General features: G+C 40.6%; 1 protein-coding gene across 3 annotated transcripts; it reads left to right on the top strand.

Annotated features, from left to right (window-relative positions):
- The first annotated feature begins 1772 nt into the window (after positions 1-1772).
- On the top strand, positions 1773-18793 carry sncaip (synuclein, alpha interacting protein). Of its 3 annotated transcripts, none has more exons than XM_026188260.1 (12): positions 1773-1929; positions 8854-8941; positions 10307-10379; positions 10462-11015; positions 12727-12892; positions 12979-13250; positions 13352-13531; positions 14732-14845; positions 15416-15541; positions 16229-16398; positions 17020-17109; positions 17553-18793. In XM_026188260.1, exons 2-12 carry the CDS (start codon positions 8885-8887, stop codon positions 18541-18543), a joined length of 2793 nt encoding a protein of 930 aa, XP_026044045.1. In that variant the 5' UTR covers positions 1773-1929; positions 8854-8884; the 3' UTR covers positions 18544-18793. The 3 variants fall into 3 exon arrangements, with proteins under 3 accessions (XP_026044045.1, XP_026044046.1, XP_026044047.1); XM_026188261.1 differs by having other exon boundaries at positions 13009-13250; XM_026188262.1 differs by lacking the exons at positions 1773-1929; positions 8854-8941; positions 10307-10379; positions 10462-11015 and having other exon boundaries at positions 12589-12892.
- Positions 18794-25274: the final 6481 nt, after the last annotated feature.

A 25274-nucleotide genomic window follows, 5' to 3' on the forward strand; every position in this document is an offset into this window, starting at 1 on the left:
TTCATGACGTTAAAAATAATTAAAATATAGATTTAAGAATATTAGTTTAACATGAAATGAAACATAACAATAAGAACTGCCCTTATGATTCTATATAATCATATAATTACGATTAGAATGAAAACCCCATTCAGGATTTCAGTGTGGTCTTTATTCTAAGGATAACGGATCCATATAACGGACTTCATTTCCTTCGTCTGCGCTGCTGCCCTCATCGAAGATCGTCTATTGAAACAACGCCTCAGTTACCAGCAGGAAAAAGACACCGAGAGACTGAGCATAAGACAGACTCGGTGCTCCACTTTTTTAATAATAGCTCCGGTTATTAAAATAAGTTCATTATTAGGATACTAAATATTAATAGTCAGAGATGAAAAAAAAAATTAAAGCGGGGTTTACATAGGCAGGTTTGAAAGGTAAGAAAAATATGGTTATTTTAAGAGCATTGGGAACAGTCTGTGTGTTGTGTGAACTTGATGTTTCTCCATTTCTGTAAATGCTAACTTTAACTCATCATTGTCCTTTTCTTTCTTTCTTTCTTTCTTTCTTTCTTTCTTTCTTTCTTTCTTTCTTTCTTTCTTATTTTTCTTGTTGTAAAATACATTTCTATATAATACTATATATATATATATATATATATATATATATATATATATATATATATATATATATATATATATATATAAGAAGTGGACACATCTGGTCAGAAAAATCAAATAAAGGTCACATTTCTGCACATTATTCGTCTCCACTTTTATTAATTCAATTCTTGTAACAAAGTTGAAGATTCATTATTACCATTACAACAATTAATAATATTTATTTGATGTACTATCTACAATTTTATCTTCGCATTTCTATAAAGGACTTTTAAACAGTTATCAAAGCCTCTCAGCGCGGCTAATGTAACTCGATATAGGCTTGTCCAGCTCCACTCTTTCTCAGTTACATAGATAGGCATAGCTTTGATTGTTCAAATTGCACTTGTTGGACCTCAAAATGGTCCAAAGGAAAGAAAAACAGCAACAACACACCCCCCCTTCTTCAATTTCAATGTCTATGTTTCTACATGTGAAACACTGAATTAAAGCGTCTGACAATCAACCCTATAATATATTATATATCAGTCTTTTAAGTCTATATTTTGTCTCCAGCTTTTAGCAGTTTCTGTCACTCGGTCCCTTTTGCTTAAAACTCAAAGGCAAACTTCTCTGTTCAAACCCTGACCTAGCCCAGTCATCCTAGGATTGTTCCCCACTTATTTCACTTATTATTTTGTTTATTGATAACATTATTATTATGGTAATTTCGCTGTGCTTTTCATTTTAGTCATGTTGTTTATGTGGGTTTTGTCTTTTGTTCTTGTGTTTTTGGGGGGACTTGGGATCTTAATACGTTTACCTGCTTTACTACCTACTCTACGTTTACTAGAAAACACTTTTTGTAAACTCTTGTTTATAAATAAAAAAATGTTTGACATTATTTTCAATGCTATGAAATTTGTTAGATATTATTTCAAATTCTTTTGAAAATGTGTATTATTCTTGCTTTGCTCCTTAGTGAATAAGCTACCCCGCTGCACAACAATAGTAAAAGAAAACAAACACAAATTATTTATTTATTTATTTAATTTTTTTATTATTTATTTATTTATTTTTGCTTTATTTAGCCTAAAAAAATCAAAAAGAAAGTGAAGTTTGTCTTTTCTCCACACTACGTGGTCTTGGGAAATTTCCTCAGAGTGAGAGCTCACCCTGTTTCCGGCGCTTTGTGCTGCCCATATGTCAAAGTCTTTGTGCTTTTCAAGACAGAGAGGCGACAGAAGGGAAAAAAACAGCTGGATCCAACAACCATCCAGCTAGCGTTACCACTAGCAGCAACCAGCTCCTTAAACCGGCTAACCCCCCTCGGCTGCCTGACTTCCGAAAGGTACCGTGTCTGAAAACTGTCCGTTAACCGAGAGCTAACGGCTCCTTATTCCGACCGCCTTATCTTTTACCTGAGCTTTCTCTTTGACCCAATTTTCCAACTGCCAGCCTGGCTAGCCTGTTAGCTTCCACATTAGCTTCTTTAGATGCTGATTAGCTAGCTAGCTTAACTGATTAGCCTCCTGCTGCTTGAGCAGGTATCCGAGGATTAAACAAGCTGTCAGTAAGAATCATAGGAGCACACTCGCCTCCCATCCTTTGTTGTCATTTATAAAGCAGAAAGCATAGGGCTCTGTTGGCCTCTTTAAGTCTGCTTCATACTAACTGTCCTTTTAAATAAAGTCAAATGTTTCTCGTATTTTACTTTTATCTGCTTTTAAAGTGTTGCCATACTACATGTACAGTACTTTTAGTCATTTAAAGTACGCAAGTAGTGCTTTCTGATTGGTTTAAATCTTGTCTAGTGCGAAGACAATCTTATTTTCTGAGGTGTTGAAATCTGCAGATCTTTGATAAATTTACTCAGTTTTTACTGGAAAAAATAACTGTTATCTATCAGACTGCTTCCAACTAATATTAAGGCCAGAATAAAGTAAAGTAAAGTAACCACCTGTCAAATCAAACATGCGAGGCTACTTGAAAGTAGCTTTTATTTCTCTGGTGCAAACACTGGTTGAGGAGCTGAATGGCTCCTGTAACCACAGCAGTCCCAGGGGAGCACTGGTTGAAAACTGGCACATAATGCCAATGAGGGTTCTAAGTGCAGAAGCCTCACTTACCGACTGTTTCTGCTGGTGACAGGCAGACAATCAGAAGAAAGTTAGCTTAAAAGTGGAGGATTTTAAGCAGCTTGTTTGAGTGAGAGAAGATGAACTGGATGCCCTGATAAGGATAAATAATGAACTGTGAATGATGCCAAGTCCAAGAATAAAAATAGGGTGCTAATATTAGCTGTTCCTCTTTAATTGGGTAATCTATCATCTATTTTCTATTTTCTACTGCTCATTGTCTCCCCGGGTAGTGTCCATTTAGTCAGTTGTGTCATGGGAGTTATTGTTATATCCTGTGGCTATCATTGCAGTTTCTTTTGTCAGTGTGGGTTTTCTACTGTATGGACATGGATATTATGATTGTAATCCATGTTTTGAATGTCGTTCTGTATGCTGTCATTTAAATTTAACTTGGTGAGCTCTGAAGAAACTCCAGGTCTCGATTCTGTCTGATTTACAGCTTTATCTTGCAACCTGTGTTTGGCAGGGCTCAGCTGACAGTGGCGCTTGAACCCAACTAACCTCACGAGGAGTTCAGGGTTTTAGAGGTGCTGTGTGCATTCCCTGCTCCCAGTGGTCGTTAGATCACTGCTTCCATTTCTATTTTTACACCAGTTCAACAAACAAGTCAGAACATGTAAATAAGGGAGACTTTGAGATGACGGAAGGTGGATTTTAGTTTCACTGATTTCCATGGGAAATGCGAAGTAGCATGCAGTAAATTTCTAATTACACTTTGAGGAAAGAATAAACTCCCATCCTTGTTTCTTGTCTTTCCTCCAAAACAACGCTTCATCTCTGATTATTTTTGTGTCTTGCTGTCTGGAAGGATTTGGACTCGTCAGCTGTTCACATAAACAGAGTGAGCAGACGTTGTTCTCCTTCCTTTTCTTTTCTTTAAAAGTTCTATGTTATTTTTGATGTCGGGTTTCGAAGCCTAAACTGTTGTTATCAAGGATATGCAGGCTCGACTCTTTCTCAAAGCTGCAATCAGAGGGTTTTTTATTTTGACCCGTTGACTCCCACGCAGTCTGAAAACAGCTCCAGTCTTACACGGACGCACCAGTTTGTTGCTTTCTGAACATCTTGGACTTCCATGACTGGACGTTTGTTCTTCTCAAAACATAAAGAAATCTCTAAGCGTAGTCTTAATGTGTGGTCAGAAAAACAGACAGATTTCTATTATTGCCTGGAAAATGACCATATGAATTTTAAATTACTTCTTGCTTTATTTTTCTCTGAAAGCAGTGTACAAGGAAAAAAATGTTAGTAATCAAAGATGAGAAAGTTATGTGGTAGAGTAGGGGTTAAAGCTTCTTTAAGGCGAGGTATGGCACAGCGGCACACAGTAACTTATTATATATGTGAGAAAATTGACGATTTTTCAGTTTGGTTCTAAATGCAGATAGCTGTAAGTGATCTCACATCAACAGGCTCCATGATCCCGAAAGAATGGGCCAAAGAAATGAAATGTTCCCTCAGAACATCTGGATCTTATTGTAGGTACACCACCTGATGACGTGAGAGGTCTCACAGTCTGACTCCACTGTAGCCATGGTGTTATTTTAGGTGATCCTCTCATGACTAATACTTCCATCATTGATTAAGCTGCAGATTTCTTGCAAATAATGGGGCTAACGTGCAATCAGTTTTTTTGATTTTCATTCTTTATTTCTAATTTGTGTGTATAGATATTTTTTAACATCAGCACAAATTTAGTCTACAAAGAAATCTTGCTGCTTTTTTTTTACAGCCACCTTTGTAACAATTTGGGATTTATTGTAGCTGTTTTGAAGCCTCTTTCTAAATGTGCATACATTTCATTGGTCTTGTGTGTATAAAATTCCACGTATAGCCAAATAAGATGTTAAATAAACAAACACAAAAAATGTTGACTTTGTTTGAGAATGAGGTAAAGAAAAATAGCTACCCGTCCCACTTGCAAGTAATAAAACACTGAACAAATGGCACGCTGCTTCAGATGAGAAGGATGAAGCTAGAAATCTGCTGTGCTGCTTTAAATCATATTTGTCCAGTTCCAGTTTCTTTATGTAAACTTGGAGGTTTTTTTTCCTCTCATACAAAAGATGGAGTCATGAGTTCTATAGGGTTTCATGTAGTGCAGAGAGCAATGCAGTTATACATGGATACATTTCTATTACTATACAGATAATACCTGATTTTCTTTAACTATTAAGTCAGGGGAAAAATCAATTACTGAAGCTACAGGCATGTCTTGGAGACATGAAGGGCAGTGTGACTTGTAATTTTCACTCTGTTTGGCCCTAAGAAATTCAGAAAGCCTGTGTCTAACCTGATACTCTGGGTGGTATTATTGTGTCCTCCTGTTGTAATGTGAGTCATTTTTGACCATGCGTATGTTCTTTAAATTGCATACTGAAATTGTATATAGCACTGTCATCATTCCTCTATTGCTAAATATTATCAGCTAAATAAAACAGTCTTTTTTTTTCTTTTTCTTTTTTACTTTAAAATTATTCTTAAAACTTTACTTTTTAAGAACATCTATATGAGGTTCAGGTGAACATGAACCATGGGATATAAAGGGGCAGGAACTCAATAATAAGCCAATGAACATTTCAAGAAGTGTATTTATCTCCATCTTTACAATAAAGAGAGATACACCCACTCCCATTCAGCTGAAACTGAACCTCAACAGTATCCATGTGCCACACAACATGGCAACATTGACTTTCTATTGCTGTTTGGCTATTTGTGTGAATGAGCGGGCCACTGGGTGTTTAGTGAAATCTCCTCCTCTGTATAATGTGTCTATCTTTTGATGTCTCATCTTTTCTTCAGCACATCTTACTTTCAATTCTAAGAAGTATATTTTTCACTTTTTGGCAGTTTTTGGTAGTTATTTTGTAAGTGGGAAACGTAGAATTAAAATGGCCTCAAGTGTTATTATAAAAATATGCTACTAGTGTCATGGGCCTGAGTCCATGAATCAGTGATTTTGTGGTAAATGGCCTGTATTTGTATAGCGCTTTTACTAGTCCCCTCTAGGGACCCCAAAGCGCTTTACACACCCAGTCATCCACCCATTCACACACACATTCACACACTGGTGGAGGCAAGCTACAGTTGTAGCCACAGCTGCCCTGGGGCAGACTGACAGAAGTGAGGCTGCCATATCGCGCCATCGGCCCTTCTGGCCAACACCAGTAGGCAGTAGGTGAAGTGTCTTGTCCAAGGACATAACGACCGAGACTGTCCAAGCCGGGGCTCGAACCGGCAACCTTCCGATTACAAGGCGAACTCCCAACTCTCGAGCCACGATCGCTCGTGTTTGGTGTATTTATTGTTGTTGTTATTATTATTGTTTGTGGGCTGTTTTGGGATGGTTTGTGTTTTGGGGTTTTGGATACTGGGTTTCTGGGTTGGTGCTCCCTCTGTTGGTCCCTGGTGTTAGTGTCCCCTGTCTGATCAGGATAATCAGGTCCAGCTGTGTCTCCCACCTGTGTGTGATTTCCCAGTGTCCCTCTGTGTATTTATAGTGTGTGTCTGCCTCTGTTCCTCGTTGTGTCTCTGCATTACTCTGTGAATCCTCAGCGTGCTCTCTCTGCTGTCCTCCCTTCGTGTTCAGGTTTGCTATTCTATGGTTTAGTTTCTCCCAGTTTAGTTTATCCTTAGTTCTGTTTTGCCATCCCCCACTTTGTGTTCTGTATTCTTAATAAACCACCCTCACATCTTAGTAAGTGCTGCATTCGAGTCCTCCTTTCCACTCATCACAACGGCTGCTGCCCCAGTCGTGACAAATAGAGGTTTAAAGTAATTTACTAAATACCGGAAACTAGTCTGTGAGTTTGGTATCTATGAAGAGCTTTCAAAGCCAGTTTCATCTTTGATCTGATCGTTGTTATGAGCTCTGAACTCAAAAAAGAAATGTAAACACGATCTGATTTTAGCCATAACCATGTTACTCCCTGGTTACTTAGTCCTACCAGCTGGAATAGAACAGGAAATTACACAGAAAACACTGATGATTACAGCATTGGTGAGCAATATTTTATTTATTTTTTTACAAACCATACCAGCTTCATGGTCAGAGCTTGTTCTCTATTTGGCTGGATTTTCAAAGAAAGAGAATGGCACTGATGAATGACAGGAGCTGATGACGTGTCTTCTCTTTCCTTGCAGGATCTTAACTAGAAACAGTGCTGATGTGATTGTTGAGTTTTTCTGTGCTGTCATGTAAATGGAATCTGTTCAATATGTGTTTTCACATTCTCTCTCCCTCTGACAAAATAAGTAATTTGGAAACATCCCTGTGGGCTCTGGAGACTTTTATAGAGTTAGTATGTAAATTGATTAATGAACAAAAGTAATAGTTGGAAACCTCATTAGCCATCTTGGGCCTCAGTCACACCAGCCTAGAGTCCAGTTGACAACCCTATGACCAGTTCCAGAGTGGTTGCTAAAAGTTGCTGTGAAAACTATACTTGACCCAATCAGCCACATTCATGCAGGCCCAATGATTAGTCAGTGATCCCCTGGTAACCACAAGTTGTGAGTGGTTACTGGAGGTTTCATGTAGTCATCAGGTGATATTTATGGGCTCAAATTGTGGTCATAAATATTTTGTACTTGTAATTCAGGATTTGTATGTGTAAAAAAGATTTGTGTGTGTGCAAAAAGTACAAATTTTGACCCTACTTTTCTTCCTTTCATCTGATTGGCCAATGTCATGTCAATCACAAATTTAACTATCCAATCAGAGAACAGATGGGTTTGGCTGTTGGAGGGGTGCTTTATGGAGCTTCAGGTCCTTGAAGAGAATAAATGCCCTTTTACATGCCAGCCCAGCATTTTCCTTCATCACCACGAAGGAAAACAGTCTGTGGTCGTCCGAGTTTGGTGATTTTTGTGCCACAGGTTTACGTGCTTAATACAGGGACTTCCACAGCCTTTTCAACGTATTTTTTTTTCACGTCTGCATGCAAGTCCAACTTTTGTTTTGAATGCGAATAGTCTCATTTGCAGTTCGTCTCACACTTTACAAAGCAATGAATGAAGGCATGCAGCTTACATGTGTTTATCATCCCTGAAATTGTCATGTGGTTATCCTCTACCTATGTTAAGAGGACAGAAAAATGTTGGAAATTTTAGGCATTTTAAAAATGAATTCCTATGTAATCAGAGGCCATGTAAAGCAGAAAAGTTTCCTAATGCGGGAGTAAAATTTTGCATAGCTTCATTAGATAGCCTAAAGTTATTGTACAAAAAAATAGTGAAAACTTTCAGATTTGACAGATTTTTTTTTTCTGTTTCTTGTTTCAGAGTTTGGCTTTTGTTGCCAGGGAGCTTCTTGCTCTTGTGTTTGTTGAGGTTGTGTGCTCATGGTACAAGTCACGCTGCTCTGTGATTAGTCCTGATTATCCTGCTGTGTGTTGCCTTTGATCACAACTGCTCAGTCAGATTGTGCAGTTGACAGTTAGGGCTTTAGACAGTTTTAAATGTGCGGCATTACCCAGTAGAAGAGGATTTGATTTGCTTCAAATAATCCCTTTTAGCCCTTTCTTGGTGGGTGAAAGAGAAAATTCTCCTTAAAATAGAAGTGACTTTGTTATTTGTTCTGTGACTTTGTTCCCGGTGCAGAAATTTGTCATATCAGTTAGAAAAAGATCATCAAAAAGCACTTTAACGCACATTTTCAGCCAAACTGTTTCCTGCAGCTACTTCCTGTGTTTTATCCCCACTGATCATATCACTGCAGCAGTAATTCCCAGAGGTTTTTTTTTTTTTTTTTCATTTTCATGATTTAAATGCTGCTAAATAAAAAAGCTAGGCAAAGAAAGTTGTGGCTTTTATTGTCCTGATTTGTATAAAATGCAACCCCCCCCCCCCCCCCGCCAAAAAAAGATAAGCGTGAGGAATAATTACCAGTCAAACCCAAGTCTACTTTTTTTCTTTCTTTACAAATTATTCCCATAAATTTGAAAACTGGACTTTTTTAATTGGCTCAGCTAAACCAAAAACAACAAGTCAAACATTCATCAAACACAGAAACACAAAACTGTCTATTGACTTTGAATGTTGATGCTGATGAGCACAGGGAAACCATTAGTGATATCCTGTTGCTTTGTTAGTGCTTTTAGTCACACATTGACATCTTGCCTTTTTGTCTGCAGCTGGTTGTGAGGCTGATGATGTGGTGTGAAGATGGAGGCTCCTGAATACCTCGACCTGGATGAGATCGACTTCTCTGATGATTCAGTGGTCAGTATGATATGACAAGCTGCCCACAGGGGCGCAACTACCAGCTGCATCTTCATCACCAGTAAAGTTTGATGGGGTTGTACGCAGCTAACAGAATATAAAGCAGTTCAGTCTTTGCGTATCTCTGGAGCTCAAGAAGATGATAGTCACTACCACCCTTCAGTTTACACACAGCTATGTAAATAATGCTAACTTTGCAATAAGCATATTTATGGTTGCTCAGTGCTTAAAAAAGATTATTATTTTGATCAATGATTAGCATGACTGTTGATTCACTTAAAATCATCCGCATTTGGTGAACTTCATAAAAAATGTGTACTTTTGCAGGAACTTAAAAAAACAACACTTTAAATGAAAGGCAAATAGATTAAAAAATGTTGGCAGTGCTGGAGTTCTACAGTAGAGAGTTAAGTTACATGCACACTGGAAGCAATTTGCAGGGACGTGGCATTGAGAGACTGTAAAAAGTGAATGATATTTGGCAACTTCAAACAGCTGTGGGTGAAATGACTAATGACAACATGAAATGGGCAAGAAAACAACAAATTTTCAGGTGAGCAACTCAAGAGACTACCACTGAGAGTGTTAATTGACATATGATGTGCTAGTAAATACATTAGAGGTTCACTTGGGCCTGGATTGTCCACAGATAACCAGACCATGTCTGTGCAGATGGTGCCAGCAGCAGACTCAGGCAGTAACCTCAGATAAAAAGTGATGAAGAGCTGAAGCTGATAACCAACTGACACACCACAGAAAACAGATCAGGTTAAAGTCAGAGATGCTGAGACAAAGCCAGCTGCAGACAGCTGTTAGTGATCATTGCACAGGTTCCACAGGATGTAGGCTTTTAGGGTAGTGGCAAAGGCATGGATCAGGGATGCACTTTCCTCTAAGTTACAGTATAAATCAGCCATACACACTAACCCTAAGGCTAAGTGGCAGGACCTGTTTTATCTATCTGATAAATAGAAAAATAAAATAAATTAGCCAGCCCATAGCATTGTATCAATTTTGGATGGGTGGGATGATACAGGTGGCCTTGACTGTAGCATCGTGCAGTCAAGGCCACCTTGATTGCACGAGGTGGCCTCGAACTGCTCTCAGTTCTTGGTCGCATTTAGTCAGTGCATTTCTTTATTCCGTTAACTTTCATGACGGAAAGATTTGGACAGATTTTCTTGGCTTTGGGTCTGTGTAGGAAGGAGTTTGAAATTACACAGCTGTAACTGCTTCAAGTTACAATCTGTCAGTACTTAAAGTAATTGGCTAATATCTAAATATAACTTCCTTGCACAGCTGCTGGACTGCTGCGTACAATTTTCTGTCTTTTTTTTTTTTTAATCTTTCCTCATCCTCTTACAGTATTCTGTCACGTCTCTGAAGAGCATCCCTGAGCTGTCCAGGAGAAGCGATGGTCAGGCAGAGGAGAGGCAAGGTAACTTAACAATAATATAATTACAGTTTGAACTGTTTGAAACAGTTTAGATCAGATCTCTGATCATCCTGTCCTCCTGCAGCTCCAGCCATCAATTGGAGCCGCAGTGTGTCCTCCCACAGCGGCGGGGGAATCAAACCCACAGGGATTGCTGAGGTTCACAGTAAGTTCCGGCCGGTGAAGAGGGTCTCACCTCTTAAGCACCAACCAGAAACCACTGACGCAGAGACCGATGGTAAAGTCCAAGGTCAGGGGCTGGTTCTGGGGGAGCCAGTTGAGAGTAGTAAGGATGACCCTGACAAACAGACTAATGCCTCCTCTGACGGGCAGGGAGGAAAGGCTAAGAGCCTGGGCAGCAGTGTTGGTGTTGTTGGAGGGAGCAACAACCCCCAGGCTTTGTTTGGGGAACTGGAGCACTATGATCTGGACATGGATGAGATCCTGGATGTGCCTTATATCAAGTCCACTCAGCAGATGTCCACGCTGCCCCGTGTTCCCCACGACAAGCGGTCAGTGACGGGGAGCAACATAGGTGGAGGCACACTGGAGAGGAATCGGGGAGGAGGGCTGAAGAACTCCACTTTAACCCACAATGAGCCTCTGAGCCTGGGCAGCAGTAGTAGCTCACAAACTCAGGTGAGTGAGCCAGCATCTTTTATGCTTCATATTTCTGTTTGTATTTACAGTGCCTCTGTCCAGACCTAAACATATACATAAACAAATAAATATAGCTACTACTTTTGAAATGTGGGTTACAGTTGCTCCTGTACAGTAACATTAACAGATATAGACTAGACTATTCAACAATACAGTATGTTAAGATAAAAGGAATAGCACAATATATACACAAATCACCAAATAATAAATATCTGGGGTTGACAGATGTGAATATAAATAAATATCAAGAAAATTGACAGCAACAGTACTGAGTAAGAAAAGAGTGTGTGCAAAAAGATGTAACTATTGCAGTGTTTACAATGTGTTAGATGGAGGAGTTGTACAGGGAGATGGCCACAGGCAGGAATGATTTCCTGTGTTGTTCAGTGGCGCTTTTAGGTAATCTCAGTCTCTCACTGAACGTGCTCCTGTGGCTAGCCAGCATGTCATGGAGTGGGTGGGAGGTATTGTCCAACATTGTCTTTATCTTGGACAAAATTCACTTCCCGACACCACTTTAAGAGAGTCAAGCTCCATACCCTCAACATTACTGGCCTTGTGGATCAGTTTATTGAGTCTGTTGGCATTAGCAATGCTCAACCTGCTGCCCCAGCATGCAACAGCATAGAGGATTGCTCTGGCCACAGCAGACTCATAGAAAATCTTGAAGGACCTCAGCTGCCTCAGATGACGCTGGCCCTTCCTGTAAAGTGCAGTGGTGTTTTTAACCCAGTCCAGTTTATTGTCTATGTGTACTCCAAGGTATCTATAGTCAATGTCACAATGTCCACGCTGACCCCGTGGATTTCCTGGTCTTTCCTGGTCCACAATCAAATCCTTGGTCTTTGCCACGTTGAGCTGCAGATGATTCTGCTCGCACCACGTGACAAAGGAGTCAACCACAGCCCGGTACTCGGACTCATCACCCCTGCTGATCCAACCACCACAGAGTCATCAGAAAACTTCTGAAGATGGCAGGTCTCTGTGCAGTGGCTGAAGTCTGTGGTGAAGAGGAAGGGGGAGAGGACAGTCCCTTGTGGTGCCCCTGTGTTGCTAATTACCATCACAATGTGGAAGACACACTTACTGTGGTCTTCCTGACAGGTAATCAACGGGACACAGAGAAGCATCCACCTGCATCGCTGTTAGATTATTTTTATTAATCCTTTATTTATCCAGGTAAAAAAATCTCATTGAGATTAAAAATCTCATTTCCAAGAGAGACCTGGCATCATAGCAACAAAAGTCACATACCACATAGGTATATAACATTATCACCCAGGAGAGTCAGCCTGGTGGTGTTGAATGCACCACCAGGCTATTTTTTGAAGTCAAAAAACACGACCCTCACAGTGCTCTCCTGCTGGCCCAGATGGGTGTAGACACGATTGAGCAGGTAGATGATGGCGTCCTCAGTTCCGAGTCGGGGCTGGTAAGCCAATTGAAGGGGATCCTGATGTGGTCTGACTATGGGTTGGAGCTGGTCCAGGATGAGTCTTTCCAGGGTCTTCATGATATGGGAGGTCAGTGCCACAGGCCTGTAATCCTGGGGGCCACTGGGATGTGGCGTCTTTGGTACAGGGACGAGGCGTGATGTCTTCCACCGCACTGGGACCCTCTGCAGACTCCAATATAACTGTGACTGTAATTTTCTCACTTAAACTAAAAGCTCACTTGGTGTTTTCTGCAGTATTGCGTTCTGTCACCAGTGAAGTGGTCTGACCTGAGGAAGTCCAAATCAATGGATCCAGACCTCCACCACCTCCACCGATCCCCAGGTGGAGGAGGTTACCAGCCAGAGATGTCTTCTGGCCTCCTTAGCTGCTCATCCTCTCTCTCTTCTTTCTCTGATGCAGGTATTAAATAAATGTACTGTCCTCTGTTCTGTTCTTCCGTGCTAACATATATATATATACATATAAAGACATGACATGATTTTCAGACAAACTGCTGTCTGCACGGGTCTATCCAGACTCTCAGAGCCAGAGACCAAGTGTGGACCCTCCAGGGGGCCCAGGACTAATTTTCCCTCTGCCAGGGGGCAGCGTGAGCAGGCAGGACAGCTCCAAATCCTGGGCTTCTGCATCAGGAGGAGTGGGAGGTGGGTCAAGGGGGTTTGGAGGGAGTGGTGGAGCAGGAGGGGAAGTAGACGAGGAATCCAAGAAGAACCAGAACATCATTAACATCGTTAGAGAAGGACAGATCTCATTGCTGGTGCGTATTTCATCATATTTTGTCATCCTTCTCCTCATCACCCCGTCGTCCTTTACACTTCACAACCTCTGTGTTTTCTCCTCTTTGTCCTCCTTGTGCAGCCTCACCTGGCAGCTGATAATCTGGAGCTGATCAGAGACGAGGATGGAAACAACCTGCTCCACATCTCGGCCTCTCAGGGCCACGCCGACTGTCTGCAGCATCTCACATCTTTGATGGGGGAGGATTGTCTCAATGAGCGCAACAACCAGCAGCTCACCCCCGCTGGTCTGGGGGTCAAGGTGAACTTCAGTGTTAGACTGGGTGTATGTCTCCAAAGTAACATGCTTGTATTCAAGTGCTGGCAGAGATTCTGCTTTAATGACATTGAGAAGACAACTTTGAATTACATCAAGCCAGAGTACTGGCACCCCACTGTGTGGTGTGTTCAGGGTCACCCAGCAGTGTTGGCATTCAGCGGTGTCATCATGCATGTTACACACATTAACTGCAGTATCTTGTTTGTCAGATAAAGTCCAACAAAAGTGTAAGAAATGTGTTTATGCAGCTTCAGCCTTATTTTAGCTATGTATCTACCCTGCATGATGTGAATGTAATGTGCCTGTATACCCTTTAAGTCTTCAAATTCCCACTGTTCATACCTGCAGGTCAAAATATTAGTCCTCCTGAAAGTAGAAAAAAACATCTGTAAGCTAACAAGGGTATGCAGACATTTGATTGGTTACTGACAGCTGGTCAGTGAGGTCATACTGTAATAATAAGATGGAGGTTTTTGATAAAATTAGGTAAACGTTTACTCCAGCTCTATTGGCAGCCGCAGGATGTTAGAAAGAAAGAAGTTAAATGCCGCAAATATGAGCAGGTCCTGCTTTGGCAGCCCTGTAGTGGAAACTAGGCTCTTGATTGGCTGCCAGAAGGGAAGTGTGTTATCTGGAGACAAGCTCTGCAGCTGTTTGCTGATTCCTGATTGGTTGTTATTAACAAGACTGTTGTTTATATGCTTAGATTAACAGGATGACAGATTTCCAGCCACCTGGTCCATGCTGAAGTATGTTAAATGAATGTAGTCGTATTACTCACGTTGCAGGGGCATAAATCTTTTCACTGACTCATTGTGGGAACTTGGCTACTTTTTAGGCCACATATCAGTAGTACATAACAGTTTGGATCTAAAGACACAAATAAGTTCATAGCAATGGTTCCTCTCTGGAAAATATCACAAGAATCATGTTGTGACATTTTAGGAAGCTGTCTTTTCTCACTGTAACACTCTATAAGAAATAAATTGTGCCAGCCCTGTTCTTACTCCTAGAAAAACTCAGCTTATTTTAGGTGAAGTTGTTGCCCGCATGAAGAACATTCGGTAGCTTTTTTTCAAAGAAGCTGGCTGGCTAAATACTGATCTGGTCACATTGCAGTTTGGACATGCACCGGCTGATATGGCTCGAAGTGATTGAAACATGCGTGCGTGTTTGTTGTAGAATGGTCATCTGGAGTGCGTGAGGTGGATGGTAAGTGAGACAGAAGCCATTGCCGAGCTGAGCTGCACCAGAGAACATCCCAGTTTGATCCACTACGCGGCCCGATATGGACAGGTAATACACACACGTGCACATAAACACACACATGCAGGTGATGAGAGCAGTCGATTTTATTTTTTCCACATTACACATTGAGTGTTTTCATTCCCTACAAGTCAGTAGGTGGATATATTGGTAATTTATAATTTGCTTGTGACATCTGTGATTTCCAAGTGTGTGGCACAGCAGTCAATAAACAAATCAGATTGTTTGTCTGTTTACTTAGCGTAAGTTTAATTTGTGTGTTATTTTTAAGTTATCTTTTATTATTACCATGAGGAAAATTCATTCACTTTATTTAACCCATCCTATGAAATAGGAGTAGCGTAAAGCCGCTGTGCAAGGGACGACCATCTTAATAACTTAACCTGGCATGTTTTTGCTGTTGATATTCTAGTGTAAAAGCTAAAATGAAATGCTTGAATCACATGAACTGTTAAACTTTATTATGAGAATTTATTGCTGCTTTTAACTATCATTAACAAATAATGACACATTATCATGGTTACTCTCATTTCACTGATCCAATAAGACGATGAACATTTAGTTATATTGTTTTAATGGATATGCCATCTCTCCCTTCAGGAGAAGGTGTTGCTGTGGTTGCTTCAGTTCATGCAGGAACAGGCTATCTCTCTGGATGAAGTCGACCAGAACGGAAACACTGCAGTCCACATAGCAGCTCAGTATGGTCACCTCAGCTGTATACAGGTAACCTGATGTTTAAGTCTGTGATATAGCTTCAAGATTTACATCACTGGATGTTTTGCTCCCATAAATATACAGCAGGTTCTGCTGTTAGTCCGCCTGCTGTCAGAATCTGTGTGGACTGAATGACTTGAGCTCTAACCTCGACCTGCGGCAGGTGGAGAGTTGGTCATATTGTTTATTGTCTCAGAGCAGCTAATGCTTTGTCTTTATTCATCTGTTTCTCTGGTAATGTGTCATTCACGGGGTTTTTAAAAAGTTCTACTATCTTGAACCTTTTTTTCCTGTTCCTAAATATTGTTTCTTTGCTCGGAGATTTATCACTTTATCACCATCCATCACGCTTCTGTAGAGTAAAAGGTTAAATGCTCGCTGCAACATTCTGGTTAGTTCCTTTTTCTCTTACTTAACCTGACACAACACTGATTTATTACAAGTGTTAGGTTTTACACTTTTCGCTAATTTTCCTGCAATAGAGGCTGAGGGGTATTTTCTCTGTAGGTGGCACACCCTGCTGAAGGAAGGGCGGATATTATTAGTCTTGTCTGCTTCCTGCTGGCTAGCCCAGGCTGACAATCAAAATACTGATAACTAATGATATGGTTTAAATGAGAGAGCTGCTTCTCTGAAACGTCTGAAACTTGTGGGCTAGAGCTCAGAACTGTGAAAGGTTTGTGTTTGTTTATCCAGACTCTGGTGGAGTACGGCTCCAATGTGACATTCCAGAACCAGCAGGGGGAGCGGCCTTCCCAGAGTGCCGAGCGGCAGGGACACACCACTTGCGCCCGCTACCTGGTTGTAGTAGAAACCTGCATGTCGCTGGCCTCGCAGGTTGTTAAGCTCACCAAGCAGCTCAATGAGTAAGTTGATGTGTTTTTGCATAGTTTAGAATTGTAGTATTATCATCCTGTTATCTGAGTCTCAAATATGTCATAACCCCAAAATGTTCAGCTTATCACATTATGAGATGAGAACATCATCACCACTGGTGGTCATTAATAATAATTCTTTGGAAAAGATCCAGCCGTCCATTTTTTTTTAAACTTCTTATTCACTTCAGGGTTGCTGGAAACTATCCAGGGCCATTTTTAAAAATGGCAGTTTGGATTTTTCTCTCATGACTCATCATTGACTGGTTAATCGGTGGCATGCTGCCTGTCGACGTCACATTTTCACATAGACTCAGCTCACATCGAACCCCAGCTGAGCAAGTACTAAAAAAGTACCTGATACCAGGTACTGCTATCTAATGGAAAAGCCTAAAAACCGAGCTGAGTCAAGCTGAGCCAAGATGAGTGGGTACTAGTAGAAAAGAGCTATTTGTGTCTTTGTGGGATATCTTTTATTAATTATTTGCATCATGAAATCTGTTTGTGTAATTGTTTTGAAACAGACAGCATTCAGACTTCAGTGTTCTTGGAAAAACACAGGAGCTGTCTCAGTGTTAGAGCTGTCATATGTGTTGCATGTTTGTCATGTAGACAGGCGTCAGAGAGAATGGCCTTACAGAAACAGCTGCAGAGACTGATGGAGCCCAACAAGGCAGAGGGGACACCGTCCAGATCACCCAGGTAACAGGCACACACACACACACACGCTCGGTGTGTAAAAGCCATACAGATGAAAGTTAATCATATAATAAAAGAAGATGTGGAAGCTAAGATCTGCTTAATGAGTCAGAGCTGGTAAAGTGACAAAGCAGCAGCTTTCTCAGTAGAGCTTGGTGAAGGACCACAATAACTTGAAAAACATAGACATGTGCCTTAGGTCATGCCAAACAAACAGAAATCGTTGCTAATGATTCCAACAGATCTAGCAGGTAACAGCTGAGCAACACACTGCTTAAATAAAAAGGCTGTGTTTTACTGTTGAGTGGTGTGTATGTACTAGGGATGTGAATAAGTAGTTGACTAAGCAGTTTAACACTGCTTTCATCGCTAACCAAAGGTAGAAATACTAAAGCGTTAAAATATGAACATGGAGCATGATCTCTGTCTCCCTGTCTGCGCTGCAGCTCCCATCAACCCTCTGTGGAGGCGTGGCAAGAGATGATGTTGACTGCTGAGGGGACTCCTGGTGACGGTCACTGGTTGGTTCGTCAGGGAGGGGTGGGTCCAGACTCCGTGCTGCGGCAGCTCCTGGGGAAGGACATGTCGGAGACACTCTGTCCTAGAGAGAGACTGCCTCCTGCAGGTGGTATGAGCAGAGAAGGCCCTGGGGCTCCTGGGGGCCGCAGAATTGGGCTGGTGGAGAGGAGAGAGCTCAAACTAGCAAGACTCAAACAGATCATGCAGCGTTCCTTAAGCGAATCCGATTCAGATGGTTATCCACCAGAAGAGGGCAAGAATCAGGGAGCTCCACCCTCAAACACACTACGACCTGATAGGCCATCCCACTTGCCAATCACAGAGGAGGAGCCGGTGTCAAACCACCTCCAACTAATGATGAAAAAGCACCTCCCCTCATCATCATCTTCCACAGTTGAGAGGAAGCTGGCATTTTCTCTCAGTGGATCAAAGTCAGTAGATAGCATTGGCTACAACCCGTCCCCCACCTCCAGTGACCCTGAAGCCACAGATGGCAAAACCCCAGACGTTCCAGGGGACCAGGATGCCACCAATGGCCAGAAAGTCGCAACCAGCCCCAAGAGTGCCCTGAAGTCTCCCTCATCTCGCAGGAAGACATCCCAGAACCTCAAACTGAGGGTTACATTCGATGAGCAGGTGCACAAGAGCTCCAGTCAGGAGGCAGAGCCAACAAAAGTGCATCAAGGGAAGGAGAGGACTCCAACAGGAAGTTCTGAAAGCAAGCGGCCTTTCGGGACGTTCCGCTCCATCATGGAGACACTGAGCGGAAACTCAAACCATAATAACAACAACAGTGGTGGTCAGTCGGGTTCTGCGGTTAAAGTGTCCACCATGCAGAACTCCTCTGGCAGGAAGTCAGAGAGTAAAAGCAGCCCAGGAGGCGGAGCCAAGGGCAAGAGCAAAACCAGTAACGTTTAACCAGCTAGTTCCTACTGAAGGGCAGAAAGCGCATAATGAACAGAAAGCAATCAAGAGCAAACAGCACGAGGCAGAACATGAGAAACGTAAATTAATTTACATAATTTGTGTGAGACATTACAGAAAACTGACCACAAATAGTGACACGGGACATAAAAATGCTTCTTGATAGGCAGACCTTACATGTTTCAGTGGTAATGTCTTAAGACAGGGGTGTCGAACTCCAGGCCTTGAGGGCCGGTGTCCTGCAGGTTTTAGATCTCACCCTGGGTCAGCACACCTGAATCAAATGATTAGTTCATTACCAGGCCTGTGGAGAACTTCAAGACATGTTGAGGAGGTCATTTAGACATTTAAATCAGCTGTGTTGGATCAAGGACACATCTAAAACTTGCAGGACACCAGCCCTCGAGGCCTGGAGTTTGACACCTGTCCCTGAAAAGCCTTCAGTTGATCCCAAGTGATCACCACGCAACAGTAAGAGGATTAAGGGGACTAAAAAGAGAGAGCATATTTCTCCCAAATTGGCTCAACTTCATGGGCTCCCTGTTAAATCCAGAATGTATTTTTTAAATCTTCATCCTTACATAGAAAGTCCAGAATGATCAGGTGCCATCATACCTTAAAGACCTCATAGTAAGGGTTTCAAAAAGCAGAATGAAAGCTGGAGAATTCAGCTATCGGGCTAAAGAATTAGCTCCCAGTTTGGATTCAGGAGACGGACACCCTGAACTGAACTGTCCACTTCTAAAATTTCCTTTGTAATAAAGCTTTTACTTATGGTTGGATGAGGTGACCCTGAAACATCCTTTTATGCTGCTATAGGTTCAGGCTGCACTTCCCATGATGCACTGAGCTCTTCTACTTGACTTCTTTTTATTCTTATATGTGCAACTGTTGCTCTCTTGTTGTTTGTAGTCTCTCTGTGTCCATCTTTACTCTCTTCCCTTTTGCTCCACCCTCCACCCAGTCACACTAAATGCAGCCCAACCCTAACAGCTGGAGGTCTCGTCCTGTTAAAAAGGAGTTCATTCTCCCCGTTGTCACCAAGTACTCCTTATAGGTGATTGTGTGATTGTTGCAGTTCTCTCTCTAATAATGATGTAACTTACAATAAAAAGCGCCTTTTAGATGACTGTTGTTTTGAACAGACACTGTACAAAGATATAAACAACTTATAAAAACAACAACTAGCTAGAATGTAACTGAAGTTTCTCATGTTCATTGTCTCAGATGTTTAGCTTTTGATTTGACAAAACAAACTGTTTCATGTCTTAAGTTCTCTGAAGGATTTGTTTTATTTGATGGGCTGATGATGATGATGATGATGCTGTGGTAGCTGATGTCCTACGGAAACCTCACTTCTCCATATTTCAGCTTTTCATGCATTTATTTTTTTTGTTTGTTTTATTTTGTTGCACAAAAAGTGTCAACATTTTCTAAATGGAGGTTTGGAGTTCCTGTTTCTCTGCCGCTGTTACTGTGCTCTGATCAACACTAAAGACGAACTTAGGAATATTAGTATTTATGTTTACACACAGTTATATGATTAAATTTTTTTTTATGTGGCTATAATCATGCACATTTCTAACGTGCAGCAGCACAACAACAAATTTTTAAAAACCACTGTATATATTAGTATTTAATTATGTGGTTTTGTTTGTTTTACATTATATTCAACTTTTTAATTTTGATTTTATCGTCTATGGCATGAAGTAGAAATTAGTAGTTTGATGTGTTTTTGAGACTGGGAGGTTTAAAGATGCACCTTCTACAGCAGCTGATAAACTGGCTGAGCATATGAACGATGAAGTGGGAAAAGAAAACGTTTAAGCTTTTTCCTTTTTCCTTCTTTTTTTTTTTTTTTTTTCTTTTTTTTTTTTTTTTTTTTACATCTTTTGTGAGATTGAAGTTTTACAAACTTTCTCAAAGCTTGAAACATGAAGACTGAGGCTGTAATCTGATGCTCCTATCCATTTTTTTTTCAATACTGCAACATTTTCTGGTTCAGTGTTTAAAATAGGAAACTTTATTTATCACGAGCCACATTTCCACCTTAATTTATCAGAACTCTTGCTTATATGTCTAAACTTTTCAAGTTTCCACCACGCTCTGGAAATATTTGGCAAATACAAGCCAGTCATTTATAAAATCATTGACTTACTATTAGCAGACCCACATTGTCGGGTTAATATTTAAAAAAAAAAAAAATCAAAAACATAACAATATATAGATTAAAAAGTGAGCGTATAGTCGAACAATCAACAACACTCAGGACTGTAACCCCACCTTAAAAGATTAAGCCCTGCCCACTTCTGCTTCCACCTCGCCATACACGTGCCTGCAGAACACACTGTAGATGATTCTCAGTGGTTCGATGTAGCTGGCTGGAACCACTGACCATGTACTACCATGACTAATCCCTTATGCAATTACAGATTGTGCTCTTTATGTCTGTGAAGGTTCTCAGTCATCCAGGTCATCGTAGTCCTTTAATGTTTGTGCTCTGTAGTTGAGAAACGTCCATTTGTGTTCTGCAGAAACCTCAGCTTTGTTTTTAAGTTTTAAACAGTCTCCCTGAAACTACATTTTGTAGAATAACTGACAAGGTGTTTATCTCCCAGGAACATTACTGCATTAAAAATGTTGCAGCTCTAAGTCGCAGCATATATCAAAGATAACAATATGAAGCAGGACTAAATGAACTCAGTAAATGAGGCATTCCTAAGCTTTGGGACGTTTTGTGGTGCTTTCTTGTAATCCAAAAATGATTTGTAATTTTCTTAACATTTAATGTTTGACACAGCCTCTAGAGCCTCACTAGCGCCCTCTAAAGGCTTTTGTTTTTCTTGCTGTCCGATTGCATGAACAGAACAGCAGAACAGATTACAGCCCCAGTTTTTTAAAAGCTGTGGGAAAAACTGGATCACGTCTGTTATGTTTTAAACACATGTTTATGTTCATTCAATTACTGTTACTGATGTTTCACAGTGGTTTGGACTTTATTCTCTAGTTTTTAATTCACATTCCTGTATATTTTTTGCAGTTTGAGTCAGTATCATTCTGCACTGCAGTTTCAGATGGTTTACAGTCACCTTTTTGCAGTTTTCTATTCCTCTGGCTTTGCACACTCGCTGTGTGTGGTGGGCTGCAGTAGTTGGTGGGTATCTGAGGCAGTGGGGCTCAGGAGGATTTACCCGCATCTAGTCCTGATCTGTCAAAGGAACAGTCCAACATTTTAGTTTGTCATCTCTGTGCACTTTGCCTCTGATTGGATGATTAAGTCTGGGGACTATGCGTACAGAGTCTCTTCACTTCATGTTTTTTTTTTTTTCCCCCATTTAATATTTATCTGAATTGATATTTCCCAAATATCTCACTCTTCACTGTTTAATTGCTAAATTTACAGTTAAGTGTAAAGGAGGTGTGACAAGATTAAAACTTTACTCTTACTCAGGACATAAAGGTTCCCATGCTTGCTTCACACCCCTTCCAGTGAGCACACTGGAAAAGACAAGGTGTCATTCGGCTTTAAAAAAAACAGTCAGATTTGGGACCTGTTATGCATTTACTTCTTTTCTGTCGTATACATACTATTACAGTGGTGGATGCTTACATTAAACAGAGTTTCAAGTAATTAAGTCAGTGTATGTACAAGTAATCCCTGAAACCCAGGCTTTAGACTCCCCTAAACACCCCATTGTCCTACAGGGTTGTTTTTCCTATTGTTGGGACGTCAGACACAGCAGATCCCTAATTCAGTCATTTCGACAGCTGCACCAACCTGCTGATCATACCTTCAGGTTTTCAGAAAGTTGCCTCAAAGGAGCTAAAGCAGCTGGGGAAAATATGGCCTTTTATATTTAAAGGTCTGTAATCATTCCCAAAGATTCAACATAACGTTCATGCTTTCCTGCCAAATTATAATTAGTAATTTGATACTAATTATAAGAAAATAATTTGTTTTGTTTTTATACAGTAACTTTAGCATAACTGAAGTCGTGCAAAATTTTACCATAATACTGTGAAAACTCTGAATTACAGGCCTCTAAAGCATACAGGGTTGGTGCTTTTTAAATTGCCTTATTTGTCCTTCATCACTTCAGGAGTACAGCAGATGGACACATGAAATTTTCAGGACTGAAACACAATCTTGAACTTTGTTAAAAACTGCAACCAAATTTTAAATCGGTTTTAAACCAACTCGAAGTGTCACAGTTTTTTTCTGAGGATGAGGAATTGTTTTAATTTTAATTAATTTTTCATCTGAAATTTCGTGCAGCCAGCTGCTGAACCTGAGAGTCACCTGTAAAGTCTGCTTAGAAGGTCTGTGAGAAAAAAAATCATAGTATGAAGGCGCAGTGAATGAATCATGTCTTCATTGTGAAATGCCAAAGTTATTGTATATAAACTAAGCTGATTCTGGCATTTTTAATGTGGAATTACCAGATTAAATACTCAAATTTTATTTAATTTTTTTAGGTCATTTTGAATTTCAGACTTTTAAAAGTACAAACAAAAATCAATTTCCTTTAACAAAAATTTCCTGGGAAAATATGAACAGGCTGCAGGCCTTTAGGACCGTTATACCTGGAGCAGGTTGCAGGGAAATGTTTCAGCTTCCATTGCCTCAAAATATTGCTCGTTGCCAAACAATCAGTGTTCTCTTGGCGGGGCCGGCTGTGTTAAAGATTGTCTTTGAAATGAAGTTGTTTTTATCTGGAGCATTTTCTTTGTAGGCACTCCCTCAGGACAAGAAACGGGAGACAAACTGAACTTTTGTGCTTCTAATGAACTCTTTAGAAGCACGGTTACTGTTGCTGCATCGACTTGGATGTTTCCTCTCAATGCAAAGAAAGAAAAACAATAAAAAGAGACGCAGTATCAGTGAATGTGGAAGTGGAAGTGTCTGACCTGAGTTTAGATTTTTTTTTTTTTACTAACCAATGTGTACAGAGACGGACGTCTTCTGTCCTGCTATTTAAATTGTTGTGAAGGCTGAAGACGAACTGAAATAAACTTTATTTCTGGACTTCCAGGTGGTGTCGGGTCTAATTGTTCACAATGGTGGGATGAATAATGTTCCTCTTTTTTGATCCCCGTTATCAGAGCAATATTTCATAAATATTACCTTCCCTGTATCATAGTGACACCTGAACTCTTATGTAGATATTAACTTACTGCTTCATTTAACAGTCATTAACTGGCTTTTTCATGTTTTATCAAATGACTAAAGAAAAGGGATACGTTTATGCCAGAAACCTTTTTCAATTCCTTAAGTCGCTTCTCTTAAACTGTAGATTTACTTAAAACTAAAATCACTTCCTGTCTTTCATATCACTGATTCTGTTTTCTAATAAGTGTAGAACCCCAGTTCCACATAGCTGGGGTGCTGCGTAATAGATGTGCAAATCTTGTAAACTAAACTTTATTCACAATAGAACACAGAAAACATATCAGATGTTCAACCTGAGACATTTTACTGTTTCATGAAAAATTCTAGCTCATTTTGGATTTGATGGCAGCAGCACATCTTTAAAAAGTTGAAATAGGGCAACAAATGCCTGGAAAAGTAAGTGGTGCTAAAACAAAACAGCTGAAGGAACGTTTTATTTCTACTTAGGTTAATTGGCAACAGGTTAGTAAGGTGATTGGGAATAAAAAGAGCGTCTTAGACAGGAAGAGTTTCACCAATCTGGAATTCACCGTGTGCAAGGGACACGACCAAAACTATATTGGAGGCGCTGCATTAAAAATGAGCGTGGTTCTGTCATGAAATCGCACCATGGGCTCAGGAAAGCTTCTAGAAATGATTGTCTGTGGACACAGTTTGCTGTGCCCTTCAGTGCAAATGTGAAAACGCTGCTTCTACTCTGGGTCAAAGGTCATTTAAAATGGAGTGAGAACAACCAGCAAACTGTTCTGTGGTCAGGTGGATTGAAATCTGAAATTGTTTTTGGAAAACACAGTTGCCGTATCCTCAAGACAAAAAGGAGAAAGACCATCTGGCTTGTTCTCAACACTCTCAGTTCAAACGCCTGTATCTCTGATGGTATGGAGGTACATTAGTGTCTATAGAGTTAGCTGTTTGCACATCTGAAAGGCAATAATGAAAGGTATACACAGGTTTTAGAGGAATATTTGCTCCAGACATTTACTGGCTGTTGTTAAAGTGTTGAGGTCAGAAAGCCCTGGTAAACATGAATTTTGTGATGTGGTACTTCCATCAAATCAAACTTACTTTTTTGTCTCAAATCTGTTTGTTTTTTCTCAGTTTAAGCATTTGATATGTTTACTTCAGAGCTTTGCTGAGAAGTCCTGACTTTAAGATTCTGGAGAATAAACTTTGTTCAGCCTTATTTTGATGGTCTCTGTTAATCTGACAAATAAAACTTCCCAAGTTTTGCAGCCTTCTTCTTCTTCTTCTCGAACAATAAATGAAGCCGTCACTGAGCCGTCCTCCAGCACCGTCAGAGGTCCTCTGCAGGTCCCAGGACCCCACTTTTGACCACGGCTGACCAAGATGGATGTCATGTGTGAATTGTGCTCACTGGTAATTTAATGGACAATACATAACAAAGCGTATATTTATTTCTGCGCGCTTCAGCAGCATCAAAAACAGTCACTTAACAGGGCAGGATTTATGGTGTTTGGGTAGCAAATTGGTCTTTGATGGTTCCCACGCAGGGTCAGCTGCTTCCCCACGGAGCCTAATGGGGTTTGCTCTAATA

This window comes from Astatotilapia calliptera, chromosome 12 (assembly GCF_900246225.1).
Source record: "Astatotilapia calliptera chromosome 12, fAstCal1.2, whole genome shotgun sequence".
Taxonomy (NCBI): domain Eukaryota; kingdom Metazoa; phylum Chordata; class Actinopteri; order Cichliformes; family Cichlidae; genus Astatotilapia; species Astatotilapia calliptera.

What these genes read in the sequence shown, in the direction of transcription:
- sncaip (XM_026188260.1), top strand. Translation starts at nt 8,885, where the DNA reads ATGGAGGCTCCTGAATACCTCGACCTGGATGAGATCGACTTCTCTGAT. An exon ending in AAGGACAGATCTCATTGCTG is followed by an intron (nt 13,251 to 13,351) that starts GTGCGTATTTCA and finishes CTCCTTGTGCAG; the next exon opens with CCTCACCTGGCAGCTGATAA. An exon ending in GTCACCTCAGCTGTATACAG is followed by an intron (nt 15,542 to 16,228) that starts GTAACCTGATGT and finishes TTGTTTATCCAG; the next exon opens with ACTCTGGTGGAGTACGGCTC.